The 18,511-nt window shown below is 35.3% G+C and overlaps 1 protein-coding gene across 3 annotated transcripts in view; it reads right to left on the bottom strand.

Annotated features, from left to right (window-relative positions):
• Positions 1-3,614: 3,614 nt before the first annotated feature.
• Positions 3,615-18,511, bottom strand: part of LOC132050303 (isoamylase 3, chloroplastic) — a 56,706-nt gene continuing 41,809 nt past the window's right edge. For 2 of the 3 annotated variants that reach the window (XM_059441499.1, XM_059441501.1), the window contains exons 11-23: positions 17,872-17,935; positions 16,069-16,168; positions 15,623-15,723; positions 13,841-13,892; positions 12,452-12,514; positions 10,737-10,826; positions 10,582-10,654; positions 8,366-8,445; positions 7,421-7,525; positions 7,246-7,344; positions 5,923-5,984; positions 5,387-5,495; positions 3,615-3,906 (exon numbers count right to left, since the gene is read on the bottom strand). In XM_059441499.1, coding sequence (XP_059297482.1) covers positions 3,793-3,906; positions 5,387-5,495; positions 5,923-5,984; positions 7,246-7,344; positions 7,421-7,525; positions 8,366-8,445; positions 10,582-10,654; positions 10,737-10,826; positions 12,452-12,514; positions 13,841-13,892; positions 15,623-15,723; positions 16,069-16,168; positions 17,872-17,935 — 1,112 coding nt within the window. In that variant the 3' untranslated portion in view covers positions 3,615-3,792. The other variant, XM_059441502.1, reaches the window with a different exon arrangement.

Here is an 18,511-nt window from a genome sequence, read left to right as displayed (position 1 = left end):
GCATTACCGGGTATGTAGGGTTGCTATCTACGTGTGGGAAACCTCATTGTTCTTCCCCATGCTTCTTCTTCCATAAAGTATGGAGCTTTATGAAAACTAGGGTTTTTAACCATGTTCATGATAACCCTAGGTCCATGCCCCATGTTATATTATGTATTAAATTGTTATAAATTCTTTATTGTAATCTTGATACATCATTATGATTATTAGGAATCTATCCGTAATCCATGAAAACCCATACCTTGCATTCCATGTGTTTTTACATGCAAGTTTATGAACTATTATGATATTTTCAAGAAAAGCTATATATGTTTTATAAGTTCATGCAAGAATAATACGAATGATATCCATGTACATGCAAGTTATGATTTATGAAAAGCCATGGGCAGCAAGTGCCACTTATTTTCCATGTTCATGTTTTTGGGAGTTGCATTAATTACCGAGAAGGCTTCAAACAGCCTGAAACTACGTAGCCGTCGTAAGATGAGGGCCGCTCCACCCATGCTTAGGATGATCTCTCGTAATGACTGGATCCTTTCATAATATTATTAAATCTCATGTCCCTGGCAAGGTATGAGTGTTCGGCTGGTAGGACACAAGTACCAGACCATGTTGTCGGTTGTATTCTTGCTCTCCGTACTCACAATACTTTACACATGTTATATATGCATATGTACTCATGTTCATGATCATGTTTCAATTCAGTCCCTGTTATGATATTCCATGTCCCATGTTATTTCATTCAGTTGCTTTACATACTAGTACATTCAATGTGCTGACATCACCTTTTTATTGCCCGAGGGCCTGCATTTCACGATAAAGGTACTGATTTACAAGACAACGCATCTACCTAGTAGGATTTCTCACTTATCAGCTTGTTGGTGAGCCCCATCTCTTCCAAGGCTTAGAAATTTATTATTTATTATTTTCGTGATAAGATATGCATTTAAAGGTATCTTTGGGGGCCTTGTCCCAGTGAGTATGTTTTCATGTTCAGACTTATGCAGAGGTTTCATAGACTAGACTAGTCAGACATGTCATGTCAGATGTTCAGAGTCGGATAGCCCTTTTGGCTCATTTATGATATTTCCGCATTCATTTTTAATTCAGTTTTTTTTTTTAATGTTATGATTCTCATGTTTTATAAAAGCTCATCACATTCATGTTATATTTCCGCTCATGTATGCCTCATGATGATTCAGCAAGCCATGTGGTTCGTTTGGTCACATGCAATATGGCACCGAGTGCCGTGTTTCGCCCAGGCCATGGTTTGAGGCGTGACACTTGGGTTCTTCCCACATCCTTGCTAAACTCCCCTTTGCACTCTTAGGATATGATATGCAACATATCTAGATGATCGTTGCCTCCCGCATAGTCCCCTTTGCACTCTTAGGATATGATATGCAACATATCTAGATGATCGTTGCCTCCCGCATAGTCCCTTTGCCAGATGCTCCATCTGAAGCCCATCGTCAGCGCAACTCGCCTGTGCGGCTGACACTTGCTTGGCCCGCTCGGGGCGCGCAGGGTTACGAGCGCCAAGGCACAATATATATATATATATATATATATATATATATATATATATATATATATATATATATATATATATATATATAGAGAGAGAGAGAGAGAGAGAGAGAGAGAATTTCTTTCAACACTAGAAAAAGATGTATTTTTCATTTTTACTTGAATGCAAATTTCACACTTAACTAATTGTTCGGGATTGCATGCTAAGTACCTTATCCTTGACATAAATTTCATAAATCAAAATTTAAATGTCCTAATATTACATGCCATAACACAGAATTTGACCCAGAAATATAAGCAGAGCTCTTAATATTATTAATACTCATCTTGAACAAACCATTACAATGGTATCCTTTTCCAACAAACATACGATACTTAGAAATAATAACACTATCAGATTCTATGACAATCTTAATGCCTTTCTTGGACAACAAACTTGCATAAACTAAATTCTTCCTAATTTCAGGCACATCATAAACATTCAACAAAGTTAGTTATTGTCCAGATATGAAATTTAGTTCCACGCGGCCTTTGCCTTCAACATCATTGCCCATAAATACACCTTCAGGCGTCTTGCATTCTTCATAAGTCTTGTATTAATTTTTGTTGTTGTGAACATGAATGGTAGCGCCAGAATCTAGTCACCATTCTTCTAACTTTGACACATCAACAATGTTTACTTCTATTACCTTTCCAATTTTCAAATTTGATACCATAACAATCAAATCAGTAACATATTCCTCAATCATGTTTGCCTTTTCGGAATTTTCTGAGATTCCAAATTTATTTCCCTTCTTTTTAAACCTGCATTCACGAGCAAAATAATTTTTCTTGCCACAATTAAAGCAAATAACTGATTTTATAGTCTTTCTGTTAAAAACATTTTTATTGTCTTTAGGACAAGAACTAGGACCTTTTTCATACTTTGATTTGCTTTCAACATAGTGACTGAGATTATTCATCTTTGAAACAGGTTGAAACTATGAGTCTTGTGCACGAGTTTCAGTCTCAATTTGCAAATGGATATTAAATTTCTCAAAAGTCAGAGTTTCACGAGAATGCAAAATTTTCTTTCTATAATTCTTCCATGAATTAAGCAATTTGGATAGAATTGCACCAATTTACAGAGCATCAGGGATTTTAACATCACGATCTCGTAGTTTAGAAACTAACACTCGTAGTTTATAAATTTGATCCATGATTGGTAAATTTTCTTTAATTTGAAACTCAAAATATTGAAGAGAAAGAAACTTATATATGCCTTTTTATTCGTTTTGATGTTTCCTCCAACACATCCCATATTTCTTTCGGACTCTTCATATTTGAATAGAGATCATATAATTGATCAGTCAGCACATGAAGAATATGACCACGACAAATAAGTTCACACTCTTCACGTTTCTTCCTTAATGCTTTCACAGTTGCAGTGTAGGTTCTGGAATTGCAGTGATTTCAAGATTCAACACAAAAAAAAAAAAAAAAAAAAAATTCAAAGCAATGAGAAAAAACACCATGTTATCCTTCCAACGAGTAAAATTAGTTCCATCAAACCTATCAAGCTTGATGAAATCCTTACTCACCAGAGAGATTCTAGAATTTTGATTGATTTCCATAACAATGAAATCACTCTTTTGATTTGAGTTGAAGGCCCCGCATTAGAGTTTGAGCTTATACCACAAATGTCGTTGACACAGCCCTATATTTAACGGATTCAATATTTAGATTCTTACCACTGAATCCATTATACTTTTTAAATCATGGGCTCATAGTCTAACATTCCAAAAACGTTTAGTGATTCTGTCATATATTTTATATTTGATGTCAAAATTTAAATTTTGTTGAACCGTTGGCGGAAGGGGCATTGGAATGGTCTTATCTCCTGAATATTCAGACAAAAAAAAGAAAAAAAAAACGGAAAAAATAAGTTTAGATTGAGACAATTATGAATCCCATTCAGTTTCCTTTACTTGATCGTAAATGTAATTATTTGCTTTAAGATTAATGGGTGTAGATAAACATTAGAAGGAAACATTCCACATAAAAATTTGTCCTTAAAATGAAAACATGCTGAAGGCACCAAGTCGTACCTGTGAATAGCAGCCTGAACAAACTGGTTGCTTATCACATAATTTCTGCTCTACTACATTAGCTATAGGCTAACTGTATGCTTTTATTAGTGCCTGAATTTCGATACAAACTATCCAATCCAGAAGAAGGTGATAGCCCATGGACAAAATATCTAGAGCAGTATAATCCCGGTAATTATTGCTTTGCTTCAAGAAGAATAGCAGAGTAGGGTGCAACATTGTAAGTTTCACTGATGCCAGCCACGCCTTCAGTAACAAAATCATCAGGAGATTTCAGATTAGTGTCCACCTGCATTTAACATTATCAATTGTACGAAACGTGACATTTTCAGCTTGAGACGGTGAATATCAAGACACTACCACTGACAACAGACAAGCAAATTAACCTACCTACTCATCAAATATTGTAACTGACAACAGACAGCACAAAATAAAGGAAGACTGTGTGGAGGGAGATGGGGAAAAATGGCTGTCATTTCATATATTTGGCAGAATGAAACTCTATGAAGCAAGGATATCACATTATAGACCGTTTATTAGTTTCCTATTCATTCGAGGTAAAATATGCCTGAGAGGCAGGATATGCTGCTGCGTACATGATTTTGTATCTTCTGATGAGAGATATCCTGTAATGAAAATGTACATATTCTAAAAGGGAAGAACCTGAAATTTTAGGGAAAAGAAAGAAAAATATGGTTACTCTATTTAATTTTTTATTATAGTTCTGCAAGGGGAAGGTAGCGTGGCTTATACTCCACGCCCCTTACTGCAACACTAGTTTGGAAACACTGTGTGAACGAGTAAACCCTTTATTTTTTAGTAGTTATGATTGCTTCTTCCTGTATTCTTCTTAATAACAAAATAAGATGTTTAGTATGTTTTATTTATTTAGTATTGTAATGCAAGGTAAAGGCTACATGCCGTATACGCCCATGCTCCCAACGCCAGCACTAGTTTGGGAACACTTTGTGAATGTGGTAAGCCCTTTAATTCTTAAAGTTAAGATTGCTACTAGCTGCATTCTTCTAACGACAAAACTAACATAAGAAAAAATACAATTTAGTATCCAAATGGTAGCTTTACCCTCCTTTTTAAAAATCTTCATATCTCCATATTTATTCAAATAAAATGTAATACAGTCTCCCATATTAGCATCACACTAGTACCGCAGCCATGCTACATCCATGACTGCTTAATTTCACATGCTAGGTATGCTATCTATACATTGCTTGTTTTATCTTCAATATGGCACCAAGAAGTTGCTTGTATTTGGATATTCTTTTAACAGATTCCAATGAGATTTGTAATGCTGAATATTTTACCATAATCATTTTATCATTTAATAAATTAGAGTGCAAATTGCTTTCTTTGAAATTTTTTCCATTTTTTAATGAAATTCTACTATAAAGTTATACAGAGAAAGGAAATCCATGTGTCCATACTCGACTACTTTATTCACAAACTAAGGACAAAATTAGATCCAACTCAGTTGCATGATCATGGTGGGTAGTTCACATTGTGGAAAGAGCAATAATTGTCTTCAATTTAGACAAAATGAATAGGGTGTTCAATGGGAAACACGATTGGACCATGGGGATGTAGTACACCACTTTCTTTCTTCGACCTATAAATTTCCAAATTGGTAGGTACAAATCCAAATTACAAGTTAGAATAACCAAACATATCAGAGCAGTAGCAAAATTCAGATACTATCTCATGATTTGGATGTATATGCAAAAAGCATTCCTTAACTAACAGGAATAACTTACCACTCGGTACCAGCTTCTATTTCCTGGTGGTGAAGGTATTGCTGCTTTGACGGAAAAGTGGTGCGCATTAAATGCTAAGTAAATATCTCCTCCATTCCCATCATGGAGCCTACATTGTACAAAAGAGAATCCGACATGTAAAGTCACTCGTGCGAAAAGAAGAATAGCTCCTAAAGTTCTGAAATTATCAAAGTAAAATGCTGGTTGAAAATTAAAATCAAGAACAGCAGCTGCAACTGAAAACTAAGGGATAGAAGAAAAACTTGAAAAAGTCAGTGCTAAAGAAACAGACCATATGAAAACAGCTTAGAAAAGGACTGTTGTAGTGTGTGAGTGAATTCAAGATTTCAAAACATAAAGGTGATCAGTTACAAACAACAACATACCCAATATAGTCCCACATGTGGACGATTAGTTACAAACCCATTTTAGAATCCAATGAGAATAATCTACATTTTAACAGAAACTATATTGAGCTTATCAATCATCTAAAGATGGAGATTATTGTCAGTTAATAATAGGGGTTAGTTTCTTACATAAATGCAAGGAATCTACTCTCTTCATTGTACCAGTTGTCCTCAAGCCAGGTAACCTCGTTCTGCAAAGGAAATATTGCTAAGGCATCAGAATAGTTGAATTGAGGCATAATCTTTGAAGAGACTCTGTAGTACGATTGAACTGCCCCTATCTTTATTTAGTGAAATGCAGGCTAATTTTACTGCACCCCCCACCCCCCCACCCCCCACCCCCCACATAAAAAAAGAACTGATCAGAGGCACCCTCCCCACCTCCTCAAATCTACCTTATTGATGATTGATGTGGAGTCCGGAATCAAAATGAAGTGTTTTTCCCCTAAAGAACTAAATTGATATGCATAAAAGAACATATTCTACAATGGTTGTTCAACCCCAGTGTTGCGTTGTGACTTAAAGCCAAGCAATGTCTTGTTAGATTGAGAAATGGTTGGCCATGTGAGTGATTTTGGTATTGCGAAATTGTTAGGTGCAGGGGAGGCTTTTGTTCAAACTAGGACCATTGCTACAAAGGATTCAAGCTAGAAATATCTCAAAAACCTTGAAGACAAACATCAGTGGTTGAGGGGCTAATATTGATCAATTCATTCGAACATATGGAAAGGGAACTGTGAATAAATGGACTTGTGGATCATAGATGCGACAACAAACTAACTATATGTCATGTGAAGAACCGCCATTTAAGTATGTTCCTCAGACAGGACCCCAGGATCCCAAATAGTCTAACCTTTCAACTTAGTACAGTAACCCAGGTTATATTGCACCAGCCCCAACCATGAAACAGAAGGTCTAAATAGACATACTACCGTTTTGATCACATACTTGTGATCATTACTTCACAGGGAACTCTTTCATTAGCCTTTTCTGTTGCATTCATATTTAAAGACAAAGGATACTGCCACAAACGAAACACAGCACGTAGCATTCAATTTTCAAAATTAATTCTCTTAGTAATACTGTTGAATGTCCCACATAGGCTAGGGATTGGGAGATTTGGTCTCCTTATATGGACTTAGACAATCCTCACCCTATGAGGTAGCTTTTGGAGTTCAGCTAGGCCCAAGATCCCTTTCTTTACATGGTATCAAAGCCAGGCCTATCCCAATTATTTGTTTACCCGATGTTGGGCCCCATATTATGTTGTCCACGGCCTGGGCGTGAGAGAGGGCGTTAGAATTCCCACCTCGGTTGTGGGATAGGAATGTGGCCTCCTTTGGACTTGCCGGATTGAGCTAGCTTTTGGGTTTTGTTAGGATCAAGATCTATTCTTTACAAATACAACTGCCAGTAAAGTTAAATATGACACGAGGTAGACAATAACATTACCTTGTCAATGAAATTTTCTTTTCTAAAAACACTCTGCGACAGGCGAAACTTAATCATCTTGGAGAAGAACCTGAAGTGATCATTCTTCTTTGCTTCCAACTGGATTGACAAAGTTCATTGGTTACATGCAGTTTCAAGAAAGAAGTTCCAGCAATAAGAAAACATAATATCTTACCTGTCCCCACTGGAAATTGTTGATAGCGGTATCATGTCCATAACTGTTATTATTTCCATAGCGGGTATGCCCATACTCATCCCCCATAAGCATCATTGCTGTTCCCTTACAAACCAAGCAAGTACAAAAATTTAGAAAGACAGGTAACTTAAGTAACAACATAATAGGGCTGGGAAATCTAATACGCATATAACACTATTAATAAGAAAACTACTGAAGATAGGGCATAATCCAGGAAAGGTATAGGTAGGTAATCCGCCAAAGAATTGAAACCCCATATTTCAATCTCTGAAGGCTCAAAAACCAAAAATATGTTAAATTTGGATTCATAGTATGTCAAAATAATCCTTTTTATGAGGGTTTCAGAAACCAATACTTCAACCAAAACTAGCCAAAACAGACACTAAAATATGAAGTTTGCTAAAATACTATGTCAAAAGTGTGGCCCTAAAATTCCATAGCAGTGTTCTATTTCTTGTTGAACAATGAAGAAGAAATAGTGTAGCAAATAACTCAGTCACAAAAAAAATAAAAAATAAAAATAAAAATAAAATAAATAAATAAATATATGAGCACAAATAGAAGTTGTGAACCAATGACAAATGCTCCCTCCGTCTCAATTTATGTGATGTAGTTTGACTGGGCACGGAGTTTAAAAAATAAAGGAAGACTTTTGAATCTTGTGGTCTAAAACAAACCAAAGATATTTGTATGGTTATAGATCATCTTGTTAAGCGTAAAAGGTAAAGTTTAAAGTTAAATTGTTGTCAAATAAAGAAATGTGTCATTCTTTTTGGGACTGACTAAAAAGGAAAGTGTGTCATATAAATTGGGACAGAGGGAGTAGAATTATGAGAACTCGTAGAACAGCTACTGACTAATTCTCAATATCTGCAAGAAAACAAATGCATATGCTGTTAACTGAGAAGATGATGCATCACACACCTGCGAAACCATCAGTGCCAAATGAAAATTTTTCATTTGCCGTGAACGCAGAGCATTAATATTTTCATCTGAAGTTTCACCTGGAAGAAGATACAAGAAGATGATAGCCTTTCGGATTGTATTTGAAACAATACCATCACTTATAAAAGTAATTCTTCAGTATAGGAACTGCTCCAATTAGTAGGTGTGGACTGCAATTGGATCAAAGCTTGGCCTGGCCTTAGATTCAGAAATCTAGTACAAAGTGTCCACAAATAGTACCCACGCGCTAAAAGGAGGAAAAAAATGATTAATGGCTACTGATATGAGTCTGTCAATGAAGCTTAAGACAATAACAGCAAAGCAGATCCAAAACTGAATATACTACACAAACAAATATCATAGGCAAGCAACAGCTCACAATACAAGTGGACAAAACTAGTTTACTACTAAAGCCATAGTTAATGCTTCATTGTCATGCCATTATTATCTAGTTGGAACGATGGAATTCATCACTTCTTCATTTTATACCATTCTATACTGCTTGTTTTGAGCCTACACTCTCTTTCGTCGCTGATGTTCAGCTGGGTTATTCCCACAAACACCTACCTAAATACAGTATCCACTTCATTTTTGGAAGACAGGCATAACCATTTGGTAGACATACAACTAGTCGTTTTACTAGTGCGCAAGCAAATATGTCATATTCGTGCTACACTTCTGTTTTTGCCACATCACTCGACTAGAGTAAGAAAATACGTCATATTCATGCTACACTTATACCGCAATACGATATAAATGACTGGCACAGGATCATACAATCACAAGGCCTTTACTACCTTATCTCTCCTAATTCCTCAACAATATGTCCAGTAACAGATCCTCCAGATCTACTTCACGGACGTTTGGGACATCCGAGTTTATCCAAGCTACAGAAGCTTGCGCGTAGTTTGTCTAGTCTTTTCATTGGTGCATTCTGATATTTGGGGTACTAATAGAGTCGGTTCAACCATAGGATTTTGTTAGTTCGATTGGTGATTATTCAAAATGTACTTGAATTTTCTGAAAGATCATTCTGAGTTGTTTTCTATATTCAAGAGTTTTTGTGCTGAAATACAAAATCAACTTAGTGTTTCTATTCGTAGTTTTCGTAGTGATAATGCCTTAGAATACTTATCCGCATGCAGTGTTATTAAAAGCGAAAAATGCAAAAAGCTTTAAAAGTCCTTTGGAGCTTTAAGCGCAAATAAAGCGCGGCTTTATTGGAAAAAGGCGCAAATGGAGAAAAAAAAACAAATATGTATGTGTACTCCAGGATTAATAATCACAAGCATGAATAATAAATATATGGACAAAAAAATTGAACAAAAATTACGATAATGTGAAATATCAATTGTTCAGTGTAGCATAGTGTAGCATCTTCAGGATTATGCTTATTGACAAGGAAGAGCATGCCTTAGAGCCTTGCGAGGACATCTATAACAAGCTCGGTAATCGGTATATATGACTTATATGCACCAGTTTGAGGGGCAGTGTTCGAATAAATGTATATAGTGTCCCTACCTCCCAAAGGTAGGGGTAAGGTTTGCGTACACTCTACCCTCCCTAGACCCACTTTGTGGGATTATACTGGGTACGTTGTTGTTGTTGTAGTGTCCCACATGAAAAGGATTATTACGTACTCGTGGAGTATAATAAATAGGACTCAATGTAATAATGTAGATGAGCATCTTAATAATAATTTCCAGAAAGAAAAAGTGGAAGCCAAGCTACATCAAGGGATATCTCTCATTAATTTGGTGTTAGTTTCCAAACAACAGACTTCCAATTGACTACGCACACCTTTATTATTTAACACTATACAGTAGCCCACAAGTCTGAGATTCCAAATAAAATTCAATTACATAATTGGTAGTGACAATGTGTAAAACAATAGGAAGAGAAACAAAACATGTAGGGCCTAATAGCTTGAGGAAATAACAAACTTTGCATTCTCAGCATCTATCATTGGAAGAAAATTATTGTTAAAAGTCTTGGACTCCGGCAGAACATATGCTTCCTTAAGTAAAGAGAGAACAAGTTAAACTTTGTGACTGTACCAAGCATTGTAAAGAAAATAAATAGCCCGTTATACAAGCAAAAATGTGAAGAGATAACAAAAGTTTTAGTTTATATTAAGCAAATCAGGAAGTACGAACGGAAAAAATAGATAAGTGGGATCAAAACCTCATCTATACCTTCAATTCCACAATTCCAACTGAAGTTATCATTGCATCCATCACTGCCACCTTCACCATTTGCATCATTGTGCTGTAATTTTCACCATCCGAATGCAGATGATGTACTAGTTTTCATGTTTCAAACAATAAAGAGCATTAAGCAAAACTTATACCTTACTATTGTATGAAACAAGGTCATACAAGGTAAAACCATCATGTGCAATCACAAAGTTGACACTGTGGTACGGCTTTCGCTTGTTCACCTATGGAAAGCAAAAAACAATATATGAGCTCAGTCAAATTGAGACAGCATAAAAAGAATTCCAAATGTTATTTTTTTTAAAAGGAATTCCAAATGTTATTTAGCATAGAACTTTGCTTAAGTTTCAATGTTTTGGATGAAAATCAATTGATTTACACAGAAGAGATACCTAGTAAACCTTCCAATAATTTTTTTATCTCGATGTATGCATAAGTCAAAGATAAGGCATTCCTTTGTCCCAAAGTTTTTCTACAAATGTAATACCAGGGAATAGAAAACCAAAACAGAACCTTGCAACCACTACCTCGGTTGATCATTACCAAGAATAGATGTTCTCTTGAGCTTAATGGCAAGAAGTATGCACTTTGCACCTTTATCTCCTTTACAAGTGTATAGAGATTAGAAAAGATCGAGAGAAATTATTAAAAGTAAGGGTGAGAGAGAAAAGAGGGAGAGGAGTAAGCGGGTGCATGTTGACTGCCAGGAAAGACAAAGAGAGGTAGTGTAGTGTGAAGTGAGTGGGATGTTAAGTGAGAGAAAGAAAGTGATCTTCTGAGTAAAAGAAAAAGAGAAGGCCATGAGGTAGGGAGAGAGGACAACAAATTAAGAGGAGAAACAAAAGAGAATTTGAGTGAGAGACTCTTATTTACTCCCTAATACATTAACTCTTTCTTATTTTAGTTTTTGTGATAATTTTGTGCAGAAAAAGCAGTATAGTACAGTGCCTTGACTACAAAATTTAATGAAAGAACTTAAAACTTGATATTATAGAGTTAACTAGATAACACAAATCCAAAACTAAAACCTCTGAACACGACTTGATCCTTTATTTTATGAACGGGAAGTTTTCTTTTCTTTTTTCACTTACTTCAGGTAAAAGATACCACGGTTCGAATCACCAAGATTTCTTTTAAACTATGGAAAGAAAGGATAAATACAAACTGAATTTGTTGATTCTCGGATACGAAGGTATCAAATGGGCTATATCAAACTCGCATGCCCAGTAACCCATGTGTGGTATTTAAAACGTCTTCCTAGTTATATTGCGAATTCCATCGAATTGAGTATGATTGTATGTGCGATAGCATCTACTATACCAGGAATATCAATCTATCTTCCGGGGCATACGACGATTCTTTCACGACCTGGGGTGTTAATTTACCGACTAAAATATCACCCGTCTCTACCCAAGATCCCAGCATCACAATTCCATTCCAAATGAATCAGCTTAAATGAGTTGGTAATAAATCAAGACAAATAGCGGTACTGACACATTATGTGATGGCACTTACATGTATTATGACATGATCATGTTAATAAAGCCGCGGATAAAAATTGTAAAGGAATGGACACAAATTCTACTTTTAGAACCACTCAATAGACAAAAAGGATCAAATAGAATCTAGCCATATGCATTTCACACCGATCAGATACTTTACTAAACCAATCTAATCAAATAGGAGTCTACTGGTGAAAGCAACTTGTTACCGCATAGAACTGAGAGTTGCTCAACTATAATCAATCAAGCAAAAGAGGAAATGGAACTAAGGAGGTAGAGCAAAAGGAACAGTGTTGTGAAATATTCTCTAGCTGTCAAGACATAATTCTGGAAGCTGTAGCTCTTACCCTGTACAGATCCGCTGAACCTGCGATACGGGTTGCAAAATTTCCTTTCATGCCAGAATCGCCCTGTTTAATCATATCAGGATAAGATATATTCAAGGAAATTCTCAAGAGAAAAGTATAAAGAAAATCCTAGTACAGAACCAAAAAGCTGAAACAGCTGAATGATGTATGGATACAGTATCTCCTCTTAACATTCAGATAATCCAATAATATCTACATTCTAACAACTTCTTGGGACAACTTCATATAATAAACAAACATACCGGAGTATTCAGTCATTATATATTGAAAATGTTAGTGTAATTTAAAAAGTCCAAGCGGATGATTCAATGATTATGCCAAAGTAGAACTTGTCCTGTCAAAGTTAGAACATGCTGAACAAAACACTTACTTCTTTGAACACTTTGATATATTAGGAGTCAGGATACATGAAGAAAACCTTAATTTTAAGGGGATAAAGTGGCAAATCCAATTACTCTTACACTTTTAAGGACAACAACGTTTCGATTAGAACATATCAATCACTAGTGTGACTGAAATTTGCAATTCATATTCTAATATACATCTCAGGAAATTCCAGAATTGTCCCAGACTATGCATAGGAATGTATTTGTCAAGGACCTGAGGATTACTGTGTAAAAGTACCAAATGTAGTTTTAGCAGCTGCTTTCTTCGGGTAGGGGGCACGGTAGGATGGCCCAAACAATGTGAATTGGTATAATTGTAAAATCCTGTATGGTGATCTGAACAATTGAAATTGGAAAAAAAGATAGATACACCAAAGTAACTAAAGTTCCAGCTTAACTATAAAAAATGAACAGAGCCTAAATAAAAGATGATGTCTCTAGTAGAGTGAATTTTTCTCTCATCACTACTCTTTGCCACCATCTGTTAACTATATCATCGTAATAGCTAACAAGGAAATTTAGCTTCAATAACTAAAAGTCCATCATTTTACGTTTAAATCATGGATATATGAAATTTAAACCTCCTTATATCAGGAGAAACATTTAGTCACTTTTCGGTTGCCTTGATGTACTTGACTGGTTAAATAATGGAAAAGTTTGCATAAACTTAAGTGGCTGTTTAATATTTTTTACTTTTTCCGGAGTTGAATTCCGGAAATCATTTTGTCCATAAAATTCCAGAATTTTTCGGAATTTGAAAAACACCAAAAAGTTGTTATCACTGTTTTCACTCCAAATCAGTCACAAAAATTAAAACCCACTACAACTTGTATTCATGGCCAAACACAACTTCGATTTCCAAATACCATTTTTCACTTTAAAAACAAAAAATACTTTTTTCAAATACTCACAATTTTCATGGCCAAACGGGCCTTAAATTTAATGCAAGTTTTCAATTCAGAATCTCTCCTATTGGTGTCACCTTTATAAATCTTCTAATATCATCACGGTACTTCCCGTTCCACTCAGCCCACCTGCATACATGTTTATCAAGATAAGTGAGATGCCATGAAACTTCACGATAAAGAAAGGAATTTCAATCAAACTTTTAGAGGTACTTATTGAATATTTTGAAATTCTAGGCGATTTTTGGGTTGTTGATAGTCAGAGAGTGAGAAATATAAAAACTTGTTAATGTAATTTAAGGAGTGTTCATATATCATGAAACCAAACAATCATAATCACTCGCAGACCGCCGTAAAACCATACCAAACTGCTAGGTGATCCAATAAACACTGCCACGTACTCCATGCAGAATGAGGAAAGCTAATTTAGTTGTTGAAGCAACATCAACAACAATATATGTTGCAAAGCAACAACAATATATTGTTGTTGTAAAGCAACAGCAATATATGTTCGTTTTATTAGTTGGTATATCAGACAAATTTAGCAGCACTTTTCCAGACCTCTTAAAGAGGTTACCAGGGAAAACGAAACATCCACCATTTATTTGCATTCTGTGCTCAAATTTGACTTGTCTGTAGATATTTTAGGCATGACATTCCATGTTTAACAAAACAAACTAAAAGTACTATCGTCATTTGTACCTCAAAATTTGTCATTTTTTACTTTAACTATTTAAAAAAATAAAAGATCATAAAGCATGTTATGTTTAGACTCTGATTGTTTGGAAGTCATAGAGCAAACCTTAAAAGATGGTAAATCAAGCAAATAAAAGATCCTGAGAACTGACATGGGTTAGACAATTTGACTTACTTCCACAGACCGAGAATAGCATATTTACTATGTGAGGAATGTACAGAAAAGGGTAAAAGTTTAGAGCAAATACTCTAATTGTCCCCAATATATCATAAGAGAACAACCTCAAAAGATTTACTCTGAAAGAGGTTCATTCAATCGTTTCCTAAAACCTAATTCTCTAGAATATATACAAATTCTCGATCTCCAATTCAATACAAGAATCACAAAAGGATTTTTGAATCATACAAATGAACTAGGGAATGACCTGATGACCGCTATCAGGATACTTTTTTTCTCCTGCTGTAAAAACATTTCACACCATTTGGGCACCTTGCTGGCCCTCTAAAAAGCTCATCCTTATAAAGCAGTTAAAAGAGGGAGCAAAAGATGACACAAAGAAGCTGCAATCATTTGGTAAAAAATGGAGGGTGCTATTACAAAGGTGATGGCTTCATTTTCTCATCTCCAAAGTAATAATGTTTTACTTGCAAAGAATTTGAGGTAAGTTCATTTACTTCACTTACGTCCATTTAATTGTGTTCCCCAAACCCCACTTTGTGGAATTTCACTGGGTATGTTGTTGTTGTAGGTCCATTGAATTGTGAGATCACTTCATTTACAAGCTTCATTGTAAGAGAGGGAACATATTTACTTAATTATTTTAGCTCTGAAACACACTTCCTCAAGTTCAGGCCAGACTCTTTTCTTATTAATTTTTTTTTTCCCCCAAGCACGTGAAAATACTTTTGATAATATGTGATGGTGAGACTTGAACAAAAAACCTCCACCTGCTCTCATACCCTGTTGAATTGTATAATCACTTCATCTAAAAGGTTCAAGCTATATTTATTTATTTTGAGGTCTCCAACAAGGTCAAGGACTAAATCCAACCACACTAACCTAATTTTCACATTCACATAATTTAATGCAATAGATGATTTCCCTTCCCTTTTCAACTATAGGATAAACCAATAATGTATGATAATATTCTTGAAGATATTACCGGTCCCAGTTTGGAAACTTTCCAACAAGATAAAGGCCTCCACAATCCCATGGCTCAGCAATAATTTTGCACCTCGACAGTACACTATCTTTGGCAATGGCCTGCAAGTATGTAGCATTTTGTTCATTCAGAAGCATGAATGCATCATAGCATCATTTTCAGCCCTCTGAATTTACGGAGTCATCCTTTTCTTAAACACGTGAAAAGTTGGAGCTGAGCATATTAATGATGAAATTTTAAGTGAAATGGAAAATCAAAGAGAAGAAAAACAAGATAAAACAAGAAGGAAAATAATCCTAGGTAATGATAGAAAAGGGTTGAGGTGAACATGAGAATTCGGAATAGCAGTGGAATAGTAGTCACTTCACTATTATCTTGTTATGTTGCTTTCCATCACACAATTTCTTTTTGATGCACCATTAAGAAAAGGTACATAAATGCTTCACCTTAACAAGGGGGGGACCATCAATGGGAGTACCATCTGTCCCTCTGCAAAGAACACTAGCAAGATCAAAGCGAAATCCATCGACATGATACTCGGTGACCCTTCAGTTGCTCCAACAAAAAGTAGAAGACAATACCAAATAGGGAAAAATAGTTAGTTACATATAATTGAATAAGAAACAAGTCATCCAGGATAAATCATTCTGCCAGTAATAACTTCAATTTGGCATCTGCATTCCGGTTAATAACAAGCATATGGAAAGACCGTTGGAAATAGAGGACGAAAAGAGAAGGATAATAAGACTGGAGAAACTAATCCATTCAACTGATCAAATCCAATAGGAGCCAACATAGCGAATTTTGTGAACATATCAGAGCATTCCAAGAAAATTCTAAGCATTCAAGATGCAGCATATCAGCCGAGCATATCAACTGACAAGGGCAGATTTAAAGGGGACGGAGGGTGTTCACCCGAACACCCTGAGCAATATTTTCACTATATATAAAGGGTAGATTTTCTGTGTTTATGTGTATATATAAGTTTTGAATACCCTGAACAAATGCAAAAGGTTAGCTCAAGTGGTCCAGGGTGTTCAAAATTCTCTCCAGCGTCTAAGGTTCGATTCCTAGGGACAACATTTTTATTTTTATTTTTATGTTTAGCTTTTATTGTTTTTTTCAAACCCCTGAATGAAAATCTTGGATCCGCCACTGTCAACTGACCAACCAGCAAGTCTGCATAGACCAATGGAATTGGAATCCTACCTTTACCGGATGCAAGGAATCGAACACCTCATTTTATTACCCGTGAATTGATATGTAACAAACAAGCTGCAACACACATTGCTCAAATCCAGCGTTTCATGAAAAGAATGAAGCATATAGCTGTAGATTGTCATTTTATTCGACAAAAGATCTTATAGAATTACTTTCCTTTCATTTTTATTTTTAGGATTACTTGCATACTTTAGGAATTACTTCATTTGCATTTTTATTTTTAGGATTACTTGAATACTTTCTTTTCCTATCTGGGATTACTTGAAAACACTATATACAACATGCTTCAGAGAATAATCAAGAAATTCATTGCTAACCTATCTTCTATTCATCTTTTCTTCGTTCTTTACATTTACATAACTCTATACAAGACATTGTAAATATTTCTCATATATAATTTACTTGAAAGTCATCGAAACTAAAGAAGGTTGTTATTGTGATGAAGGCTTCTTCAATTATAGTAGAAACTACCTTTAGACCATTGTGTGTACGTGACCAAGTAAAAGGCCAGTTAAGCGCTCAAGGCTATGTCATAACAGATATAGATCCTTGCCACAGATTGGCTTCCGATCAAATATTATTTAAATAACTGAAGAGAATAGATATATGGGATAGAAGAGAAACAAACTAATTATAGAAATATGTCTCTATCTGATTACTTTTTTCATCAACGGAAAAAGAGAGAACAGAATGATTATAGTTAGCCACTAAGTATTTCAAAAGGGATTGTCCAATCCCTGTGGAACCTATGACTAAAAGCTTACCCTAGAGGGGACTAAGCAAAGTGGAGAGGAAAGATCTCTGTGACACACTTTATGGACATTGAGCAAGTACTTAGAATTGTGACGTTTTCATGTACTTTTTATGTGTGCAAACAAATGAAGAAAAAAACTGCATCCACTAGGGAAAAGCTTAGTTTAGTTCTGACTAAAATAATGATATACTGATATCAATCAGCGAGTAAATAACAGGTAAAATACAATTAACTTCAAAGCAGAAAACCAAAAAGTGAATGGATATCAAAGTACCAGTGTCTTAAGCTTTCAAGTATAAGTTCCATGACTACAGGATGGTTGCAGTTAAAAGTATTTCCTGGAAAGACCAAAGGATTGCATCTTAGAGCTCATATCATAAACCAAATGAAGACAAACTTTTTAAGCAAAAGAAAGAAAATGAAATAAGAGAATCATAGGTAACTCTATGCATTAGAACTTCAAACACAATTATAAATCTTGGAATCTCACAGACTAACAACTGACAAGCATGAAGTAAAATCAACATTAGTAATTAGACATTTGCCCCTTTTCCTTCCTAGGTTCAACTCCATAACATCCCTTCTGCAATAAAGAAACGGGCCTCAACACCATGTGAAAATATTTCAGGATTTGTCAATCTATAATCAAACCACTGCATCTTTTCTGGGACATCATAGAAATAACTGCCTCATTAAATAATCTGTAAAGACTCCATTTGGAATGATGAACAAATTATTTCTAACCATTATATGAATATCAAATACTCTAAAACATGGAAAGGCGTTAAATTGAGATAATTTTTACATACGGCCTGAATTGAATTGAGAAGGCTAAAGGAATAACGAAAGACACCGAGTTGAGACAGGTAGACAACAAGAAAGGTGAAAGAAAGCAAGGACCTTCTCTGGAACAT

This window comes from Lycium ferocissimum, chromosome 3, assembly GCF_029784015.1.
Source record: "Lycium ferocissimum isolate CSIRO_LF1 chromosome 3, AGI_CSIRO_Lferr_CH_V1, whole genome shotgun sequence".
NCBI classification, from domain to species: Eukaryota; Viridiplantae; Streptophyta; class Magnoliopsida; order Solanales; family Solanaceae; genus Lycium; species Lycium ferocissimum.
This window is presented reverse-complemented; position numbering and strand designations above follow the sequence as displayed.